This window comes from Petaurus breviceps, unplaced genomic scaffold, assembly GCF_028583685.1.
Source record: "Petaurus breviceps papuanus isolate PSGF00001 unplaced genomic scaffold, PetGlider_PUasm1.0 131, whole genome shotgun sequence".
Taxonomy (NCBI): domain Eukaryota; kingdom Metazoa; phylum Chordata; class Mammalia; order Diprotodontia; family Petauridae; genus Petaurus; species Petaurus breviceps.
Window position 1 is genome coordinate 2,104,450 of NW_027185674.1, and position 10,843 is coordinate 2,115,292.

The 10,843-nt window shown below is 40.4% G+C and overlaps 1 protein-coding gene across 2 annotated transcripts; it reads left to right on the forward strand.

Moving 5' to 3' along the window:
• Positions 1-1,520: 1,520 nt before the first annotated feature.
• CUNH18orf32 (chromosome unknown C18orf32 homolog) lies at positions 1,521-8,096 on the forward strand. 2 transcript variants are annotated; one of them, XM_069104408.1, is made up of 3 exons: positions 1,521-1,635; positions 6,843-7,040; positions 7,732-8,096. In XM_069104408.1, exons 2-3 carry the CDS (start codon positions 6,876-6,878, stop codon positions 7,795-7,797), a joined length of 231 nt encoding a protein of 76 aa, XP_068960509.1. In that variant the 5' UTR covers positions 1,521-1,635; positions 6,843-6,875; the 3' UTR covers positions 7,798-8,096. The 2 variants fall into 2 exon arrangements, with proteins under 2 accessions (XP_068960509.1, XP_068960504.1); XM_069104403.1 differs by having other exon boundaries at positions 1,534-1,639; positions 6,852-7,040.
• Positions 8,097-10,843: the final 2,747 nt, after the last annotated feature.

Below are 10,843 nucleotides of genomic sequence, written 5' to 3' on the forward strand. Positions count from 1 at the left end.
TAGGTTAGTCACAACATAAAAGCAATAGCATATTAATTAGAGAAATTAGTATCTTAAGCCAAAAACTAGGGGTTGGAGGTCACCAGAAGCTTAAACGTTATTTTAAAACATCCTTAAATTTTTATCTTTTTGGAAATTTTCTAATGTCCCTTCCATCCCAGTTCCAGCCGCCAGACTTTTCCCTTCCTCTCAAAAGAGTAAAGGCACACTGGCCTCCAAAGTACATCTCCAATTGCCATGCCTCCTGCCCAGAATACACCCCCTTCTGCTCTTTAAAATGGGTTGCTCAAAATTCAACATGTTTACCAGTAGAAAAATTACATAGATTGCAGCGAATGGAAGCTAGTGACTTTATGAGAAATCAAGATAGTATTAAACAGATCCAAAGCGGAGCTCAATAGAAAATTTGACCTTTAAGAGAGGAAATCATCTTTTAAAATAATAACAGGACCCCAAATAGAAGAAATCCTGGAAGAGGGTCTTGCTGATATTTTCAGGGGTCCTGAGACTGTCCCAGAGGCAGTGACGCTGGCCAGGTATGTCGTGCCTTTGTGAAGCTTTGTCTCCCAGGAACAGAGATTGCGGAGAAGAAAACCGCTCTCTTTGGGCACGAAGTGCTCTGACATCTTAGCTTCGCTGTAGTGCCACCCGGGGTAGGTTTCCTGGGCCCTCCACTGCCCGCCCCTTTTGAGAAGGTGCTTGGCGTTAACGGAGGGTAAGTGTGACCCAGGGGTGGGAAACCTGACTTTTTGGTGCTCGGTGGCTACCGAAGTCTCCCGCTTGGACGGTGCCCACCAACGTACAGGCCTTGTGCCTGCTTCGTCGCCGGCCCCCTGGGTGTTGTGTGGCTCCCACTTCTTCACTCTTTTCCCCATAATTGTTAGTCTTGCACGACTTTTTCCGCTGGCTCCGCTCCGCTCACTTCACACAAGCCTTGTCACGCTTCCCTAAGCCAGCCCTTTGATCTCCCTCCTTTCTGAGCTCCCGGCTGTGGCAGTGAAGCGCCACATGTGCGCCGTGACCCGGAGCCTGCGGCGGACTCGTCCTTCGTAACAAGCTGCAAGAACCGTCCGTTTGGTGCCCGTGTGCGTGTGCTTGGCGCTGTCATGCGTGGTGACCCAACGCCGCGCGACTGCAGGGGCGTTCATCACGGTGCCCAGGCAGGAAGCAGAGGCTCTGCAGCGGCCCGGGCACAGTCCCTGCTTCTGGACGCCGGGAGGGCGACCCCTGGGTTCTGGGGTCAGTGAGGAGGCGGGGCCTTGCACCCACAAGCGCCAAGCCACGACCCAAGAGACTCGGGGGAAGGGGCCTGTAGACTCCAATAGGGAAGCAGGGAGCCCTGCAACGCGCCATCGCAAGAGCTCCGCTCCGCCCTTCCCATCCCACGTGTCCCAGATCGTCCCGCCCCCTGAAGTCCCGGAAGGGGCGTCCGGCGGGGTCCGCGGAACGTCACCACGGCAACTGCTCACGTGATAGTGGCGGGGCGGGGCTCCGGCCTGACGGCTCTCTTCCGGCTCCCCATTGGCTTCGCTGCGGTCCCGGAAGTGGGGGCGCTTCCGTTCCGGTTTTGCCGTCTCCCGGGTGAACGGGGCTGGGGCAGCGGTTCAGTCGGTCTGTCGGCGGGTCCGTGGGCTGGTGCGTGAGGGGCCGGGGCCGGGGTCGGGGGATGTGGTGGGTCCCGCCGGGTGGGCGAGGAGTGAGGTGGCGCCAGTCCTAGAGATGGCGGCGGCGGCTGGGAGCGGGCGGGCCTCGGCTTCAGCCGTTGTCAGGGCCCCTTCCTCGGGGCCCTTTCCACCCCGCCGCCCACGTGGTCCCTCGTGTCCCCGCCTTGGCCTTGCCCCCCGGCCGTCTGTGGCTGCGTCCGGGCCTCTCCCCCCCAGGTTTCCCAGGCCGCTCTTCCTGTGCCTGAGCGGCCCTAACAGCAAGGACTGCTCCCGCTTAGTGCCCCTGACGCCTCTGAAAGTGCGCTCCGTGGGGGGTGAGGGACAGAACACAGACGGTGACCCGCTGGGCCAGGCAGTCATGCTTCCTCACCAGGGCACGGTCATCTATCCAGGGATAACTGTCAGTTCTGAAAGAATAGTCCGTGCAAACCCAGGGATTTCCCTTTTTGTGTTTTGCGGAATGGTCACCAGCACCTGGAGCACCTATATGCGTGTGCACCCCCCCCCCCCCGACTCTGGGACCAGGGCTCTTCCTCCCGCGCCGCACGGCCACCCCAACACTCTTTTTTAACAAAACAAAAGGATCCAGCACTACTTTTGAATAAAATGTAACTAATACTTGGACTTTTTTAAACAGCAAAATTTAAATCTTTCATATAGCCCTGCATTTCCCATTCCAGTGTACAACCCGTAAGATACACAGATTTAAGGTGCTAGAGAAAACTGATTTTTAAATAATATTTTAAATATTAAAATTGTAAATAATAAAAATACCTGGGGGGCAGCTAGGTGGCACAGTGAGTAAAGCCCCGGCCCTGGAGTCAGGAGGACCCGAGTTCGGTTCTGGCCTCAGACACTTCAAGTACTAACCATGTCACCTTGGGCAAGTTACTTAACCCCAATTGCCCTCCAAAAGGCAAAAAAAAAAAAAAAATTTAATAATAAAAATAGCTGATTTCTTTTTCTAGCATTTTATTATTTAATCCTATAAACAGCCTTGAAAGGTCTGATAAAGTTCTTATCCCCATTTTACAGATAAGACTTAGGTACAGTGAGATTAAATGACTTGCTCAAGGTCTGCTGCAGCTAGTACTGTCAGAAGTAGTATTTTTGTGTAGGTCTTAGGACTCCAGATCAGTACTTTTTCCTTTAGACCCTACCTGCCTAGACAGTTGAACCTTAACACATAGTTTTTCATCTAGTATAACCACCTAATTTTACAGGTTTGGAAGCTAAGATCAGAGAGATGTCTCTCTCTCTTGACTTTCTTGGAGACAAAACTTAAATCTAGCACTCTCCCCTCTATGCCATGCTGTCATTATAGTATGTTTAAAACTTCCATAAATTTAGAATCCTGTCCTTAAAAGAAGGTTTTTACTCTTTTAAGATTCTATGAAATTACAAGTATAGACCAGAAAGAAGGATTTCACTCAACCCCAGCCCACTTTTCTCTTCCCTTCATCCTCTTTTTTTGAATAATCTTTGGCCCTATACCAGTTGGATAAGCAGAACCTTTCCTTGGCTTTTAACAAGAACATAGTTTTTTTTCTTATTACTTTGTTCCGTTGGCAAGATTGGTGTGTAAGGTTGGGGTACTGAACTTTTTTCCAGAGTTTAGAAGTATCCACATATTTAGGATTGTGCCTCTCTTGGCACATAAGAGAAATCTCTTTATAACTATGATTTTAACTAAAGGCACTTAGAAGTAAATTTATTTCCTTTCTCCAACTGCAACTTCCTAGATAGTATCATTTGTGTTATTTTCTGGAAACATGAATTCAAATTCTGGAGATTATGGTAGAAAACAAAATGATACAGTTTTTATCATCTCTTACGCAAATTATAAAGTAATTTATGTTTAAAATCCTCAGCAACTTCTCTCGACCTCTGCCCTCAGTGCAAACCCCTAACCAAGGCCTTGAGTTTTGGTATCCTGCCCTGCTGTTCCCAAATAGAGCAAGAAGCCTCCTTGGTACCAATGACTGTTTTACAAAACATAATGCCAAATTTTTTTGTCATCTTACTCTGCCTAACTAAACAGTTTCAAAAATTTATACAAAAATAGAATATACAACTACAATTTTATCTTGTTCATTAACTTTTTCCATCTTAAAAAAAATACAGTTCTGCTACCTTTAAAAAAAATTTATAATTGAATAGAGCACCGGCCCTGGAGTCAGGAGGACCTGGGTTCAAGTCTGGCTTCAGACACTTAACAGACACACAAAAAAAACTAGCCGTGTGACCTTGGGCAAGTCACTTAACCCCAGTTGCCCTCCAAAAAGCTAAAAAAAAAAAATTATAGCTGTTTCTTAGTGTGTATGCACATACACACAACACACACACACACATACATATCTATCTCCTTTTTCAAATATATTCTTCTGTCCTTTGCCCAGAGAGGTGTCCATTGTAAAAAAGAAAAAGGACAGTGAAGCAAAGCTATCCAACACATCAAATGAGTCTGACAGTCCAGGAAGTGTTCAGCACTCTATGAGAACCTTAATTTTTCTCAGCCTCAATTTTACCCAACTATAAAATGAAAGGGTTGGACTACATGGCCTCTAAGGTTTGTTTCAGACCTAGGCACTATGTCTTTGGTGAAGAACTCTCCAGACCTTTCCAAATAACCATTAACTTGCTATAACTATCGTCAGTGTATATCTAATGTAACCTTTCTGTGCCAGAAGGAGTTAGCCTATTTTAATTTTGGCCCTACCTACTGCCAAATTGTGCAGGTCTGAGCTAGAATATTGGAACCCAAGTTAAGTTCAGCACTAGCCTAACTACAGCATAGGATTGTTAATTGGGTCATGGATTTAGACTTGAAAGAGGACTTTTGAGTCTATTTCCCCTGTTTTACAGATGAGGAAACTGAGGCACAGAGAGGTTCAGCCTACTTTCCCAAGGTCTGTCGGGTGATAAATGTTGGAGTCGGGCCTCTCGCTCCATACCCAGGGCTCTTTCCACCACACTTCGTTACCTTTTGGAGTTCCCTGTATAGTTAAAGGACACATCCCTTAATTCTCTTACACATAAATCAGCTCATTTTTAGGGGGAAGAAAATAATTCGTGTATTCACTAAAGTAGTATATTCCTGTTTCTTAATTTAAAAGTGATTTTAATATTTCATACCCACACAAAAACTAAATTTGTTTTTACTTTTTTTACTTCCATGGGAAGTTCATTTTTTTATGTGGGTTCTTGGCACTCACAAATAAAAATGTTATAGAAGTCTTACTTAGAGAAAGATACTGCTTTTAGATTCTACAAGATCTTTCTGATATTTCAAGCAAATCAAAACTTGAAATGTAATCATACATTTGCATAATGCTTAGCGAAGAGTCGACAGTGTAGTGCTTTCTATTAACACTAATTTCCAACAACACATTTGTTTAAAGAAACTTTATTAAAAAGATGCAAAAATCATCAGCAACATTGCCTCACTAGGGTATTTCAGGCAAATCAAGGAACCTTAGAGATCATCTAATCTAAACACCTCATTTTACAGATGAGTAAACTGAGAGAGATTCCATGACTTTCTGAAGGTTCACAGTTAATAAGTAGCAATCAAAGAGGACTTAATGGGTCAGATAAGTGTGCTGAAGAAAGAAATCATGCACAGGTGTATTCCTTTAAAATTGTGTGTAAATTGAATTATCATAAAATCCCTAAGGGAATTTGCTATTTTAAAATAATTCAGAAAAAAATTTCAGAAGCCAAAATATTGATTTATCAGGTTTGGTTTATATTTGCCTGTAATATTTTTTCCAAGTCCTGACATCCTCAAGTCAGCTTACTGTGCAATCAGTCGTTGATTATATCTATAGTTACAGTATTGCATTTGCTACTTGTGTTATGCAATATTAAAAATGAAATTAATGTTTGGCATTAATGCTTTCTTAGCCAGTTTTGAAATTTTAAAAATCTTGGCAGAACTTCCCAACTCCTATCTAAGGGATTGAAAAATGTTATGGTATGTTATTGAGTTCGTGTTATATGTTAGCTTATCGAAAAGTCATAATTGCATTACCATAAGAAAAAAATCATTTCAAATGTACTGATGATCTCTAGGCATTCTAAGATGATAGAGTAGTTCCCAAGTCATTTCTCAGTCTCAGGTCTCTCTCCTTACCAATCCATTCTCCTTATAGCTGCCAAATTGCTTTTCCTTAATCAGATGGCTGATTGTTATCACTCTTCTATTCAAGAAACTCTCCCTTGACCCAAAGATTAAATACAAACTCCTCTGCTAACTTTTTAAAAACCCTTTATAATCTGGCTCCAGGCTTATTGCACTGTATTATACTTCATGCATTCCAGTCAAATTTTCCTTCTTACTCTACTGCTCTCCACACATCCCATCCATCATTTCTTGTGAATGTTCTCCCTTCCCCTGGCTACCTCATAGAATCTAGATTCTTGCAAAGCTCAGCTCAAGTGCCACTACCTCCAGGAAGCCTCGCTTGATCGTCACCCCTCCCCTCAGTGTTTGTTGATTCCCTTTTCCTGGAAATTATTCTATACACATTTTGGATTTAGTTTTGTTTGTCTATGTTTTTCCCAAAAGAATAACTTACTGAGGAGGAGAAGAGATAATTTTCATTTTTTGCCTTTGTATTCACAGTACCAGGAATATGTATGCACTTAATAAATGTTTATTGAACCACATGTTACCATCTGAATCAGCAAAACATAAAATTCTAGTAATGATGTTTGGTTTTATTCACATTTATAAGAAATGAATAACTCATGAATCTCTTTGGACTTCAATTTCCTGAGCTTGGCATAGAGGTAGTATGTTAAACTTGGAGTTGAAAGCTTACCTCTTGCTACCCATGTGAGACCATTTAAACTTCTTTGAATCTCTTCATCTGTAAAATAGAGATTGCATTAGGTCTTAAGGTCTCTTATAGCATTAATATTGTCTGCTTCTACATATGGTACATTTGTGGTAATTCTTGATTAACCAGAATATAGGACATTCCATAACCATTCCAAGTAACAGAACATACTATATTGAATTGGCACGTTGAATTCTTGGTTTTAGCCAGATTGGTTTTTAGATTTATCTAGTATCTTTACTTCAAAAGTAATACACTATTAAAAAGTACAAATCTAGGCAAAGTCTGATCATGTCATTACTTCGTTACACACTATATCATTTGTACTTTTTAGTATCTCCAGTCCAGTCCAGTCAAGCCCGAGGCAATGGTGTGCATTCCTTGTATCGTCATTCCCGTCCTTCTTTGGGTCTACAAAAAATTCCTGGAGCCATATGTATATCATCTAATTTCACCTTTTGTTAATCGTCTGTGGCCTAAAAAAGGTCTAAAAGAAAGCTCTATTGAGAAAACAAGCAAAGGAGACTATAAGGTAAAAATATAATAAGAAGCAAATGATTGGTAGCGTGAATCAATAGGTAAAAACAATGGCTTTTGCCCCTTGTTTTAGGGCAAAGTTTAGAAATTTTCTCTAACAACGCAAAGCTTCAATAATATTTTGAATTCACTTCTTTTCCTTTGTAAAATATCCAACAAGAAGTATAAATTGGGCGTTAAAAATACTTAACACTTCCTTATTCAAGAGTTGTTCTGTGAAAGATGGATAACTTTTGAATAAACAACATGCATATTTTTTTTTATCAGTTTTCTGCTGAGCCACACACAGATGAATAGTTCGATTTATCCCTAGTTGTTAAAAAAAAAGTTAAAGAGGTGATATTAAAATTAGTCAATTTTTCTATGTGGTAACCTGCTCAGTGAGTTGAGGTATATAGAAAGATAGAGAGGATAAAAAACAACTTTTTTTCTGAATTGGAATGATTAGATTATTCCTGGATCTTATATTCTCTGTTTCACTAATGCACGTATGTTTATAATTAATACTGATCATACATTAGCATGTATGATTTTAAGTTGGTTGTACTGTACTGAATCATTTTTAGCTTTTCATTTTAAGTCTTGGAAGTAAAACTTTGTTCAGATTTACTACTCTTAACACATTTTTAAGGGAACCTTCTGTGTTGATGCTGTAAAAAAATTCATACCACTGTTTCTTCTTACAGATTGCAGACATGAATGGAATCTCTACACCAGAACCAACAGAAAGCTGCAACAAAAAGATAGATTAAAGTAATTTGTCCAAAGGATGTCTTGGTTTTAAAAATGGAACTTATGATATGCAGCAACTACTCTGATACTGTCTTTCACACCTTTCTCTGAGACCAGATATGGGGTAGATATTTTAGAGATCTCCCTAATATACATAATATTTCTATTTAAATGTTTAAATTATATTTAATTACCTCATTCCTGTTCTTTTTCCTTACTGAAATAGTTTTCATCTGTATTATTGCAAATAACCTAAAGTTTCTATTTTAGGTTAACTCGTTTTAACAATACAAATAAATAGAAGTTCACTTTAATAATACTTTGCATTTCTCTTTCAGTATTTATAAATCTTCAAACCCCTTGCATTCGTGTGAATTTCACTACAATCCTATCCTGCCACTAACTTTAGCTTCAATAGGCTTCTCTTGAAATATAGTTTGAAGTTTTATCAGACGATAAAATGTTTTATTATGAAACTTGTACCTGAGGTGTATGCTAGTTTTTTCTGTGAACTACAGCAATGACATGAAAAAATTTCATGAAGAATAAGAAAGGAATTGTTGGCCTACTTACCTCGGAAGAAAATAGTGAGAGACATAGTACTTGATTGAGCCTTTTCCTACTTTGAGAGTAAAGAGATGATGTGGATGAATGAGAGACTACTTTAAGAAGGGACACATTTATTATATTCAGATGGGTCTGTGATCTCATTAATATGGATATTGCTTGTAGTGATGCAGATTGAACCCATCCATACCTCCCTATCCTCTGCAACATTTTTTTTTTTGCCACTCTTTTTCAAGTAAATTCCCTGAGGGCAGTCTATGTAGTGTATTAGGGGCCTTCCTCACTTTTACTTGACGTTTTGAGGGAACCAGGAGAGCACACTGGCTGTTTGTTAGTTATACCTCACTGTCCCCACACAACTAGCCTGTCTTCTTTTTCTATCATAGCATTTCCTAATGATGTGCTTCATGCCAGTTCTTCCAAGTTACTTATTTGTTCATGCATTTCAGACTCCTCACATCCACCATGAACTTCGCCATTGCTCTCCGATTTGTGCTTATTTTTAATTTTTCAGAGACTAGTGTTCCAGGACTCTAGAATAGAATATTCATATTCAAATGAAGGACTTTTGATCCTGGAAGAAGTTTGAGAACATTAAAAAAGCTTTACGATTTCTCAGGGGCAATCACGTCATCTCTCCTCTTCCTAATTCTGGGCTTTACCTGTGACACACATACACACAAATGAACAAGTGCCATAGGTTTTCCCATTTGACTAAATGTTATAGAGACACTCTTCATCTACTTGGGTTTTCCCATGTGGATAGTTATGGCTAAACATTTTTGAATGGTTATAAATCTCTTCCAGGAAATTCTAAAATGCAGAGACATCTCTTGTGTAAACATCCAGTATGATTTGTAAAATTCTGCTTCTGTTTCACGGTTACATTTCCCATTAATTTAATAAAACATTCTCATTGTACCATATAGCTTACAGTTCTCTCTTCCAGTGGAGTTTGTTTAGATACTTAAGTTGGAATGAATATTTTTCTACTTTATTAAGTTTTTACTGACAGTTACTAAATCCACTTGTAGCCTTCTAGATCACCTGAAAAGCAGCTTTGCATTTGCTTTGACTAATTACAGGGAAGGAAATAATCCTTATGAGAATCTTAATATTCCTAAAGAAGGAAAGGGAAAGTAATAGAATAGCAATAAGCTTGCTTTAGAAAAGAACAAAAATGGAGTCAGGAGGACCCGAGGTCGGTTCTGGCCTCAGACATTTAACACCCACACAGAAAAACTAGCCTCGTAACCTTGGGCCAAGTTACTCAACCCCAATTGCCCTCCAAAAGGCAAAAAAAAGAAAAGGAAAAAAACCAACCTACAGAGCATATGTATCACATAAAGAACAAGTTCTCTAGCCATAGAGTATCTGCTTACATTTCAGCTATTTCAGATTTATTGATGTGTATGACTCTCAGAAGCCCAGAGCTAAGCACAGAGCTATCAGTTTTTCAAATAAACTAATCAATTCAACAAACATAATATAGACTATCTCCAATATAGACATTTAATGAAAATTTAAATGTTGAACCAAAATAGCAATCCTTGTTTAAGAATCCAATTTTTGATGTCAAAGAGGAAATAGTTACTGGGGAGGAAATGTTTGGAACCTTGAGAAAAAGTGACTGACCACATCATCCTAGAATTTGTGATAGAGGAGAAGGAAGCCTAGAACAGTCTGATGTGTGTCCTAAATGGGGAGAAAAGATGTTGAAGAGTTCAGAAAAAAGGATATGTAGGAACCCTTAGACTAATATTCTTAGAAGAGTCACCCTAAAATGGATAGGAAACTGCCAAGAATGAAATTCTGAAGATACAAAGAGAAATGGTTCTGTTCTTAAGGAAAAAAGAATTATCTGAACAAAATTATGTGGATGCAAAGAGAAACTTACCAATTCACTTACCTTTCTTTTTTTTTAAAGCAATCAGGGTTAAGTAACTTGCTCAAGGTTACACGGCCAGTTATTTCTGGGTGTGGTGCTGAGAATCTGAGCCCGGATTTGATCCCAGGTCATCCCAACACTGGAGCCTGTGCTCTTACTTGCTGGCTACCTGGCTGCCCCATCACTTACATTTCTTAAAGTATGTACAGAAGGTTTGCTCTCTGTATAGCATCTCTGCTGGACTGGATTATGATTTTTGGTCATGGTCTCCACCATTTCCGTCTTCTGAGTTGGAGTCCTTGGCAAGAGCACTGCTGGGGGGCAGCCAGGTGGCTCAGCGAGTAAGAGCATTGGCCCCAGTGTCGGGATGACCTGGGGATCAAATCCGGGCTCGGATACTTGGCACCACACCCAGAAATAACTGGCCGTGTAACCTTGAGCAAGTTACTTCAACCCCGATTGCTTTTAAAAAAAAAAAAAAGAGCACTGCTGGGCTCTGTCAGGGAGAAATGGAACACATACTCTAGAAGTAGGAAGAAACCCTGAGTTCCTTTCCTTCCATGATTTACCAGTATCCCTCTCTCTTCCATCCCCTTATTGTGGTTTATTTT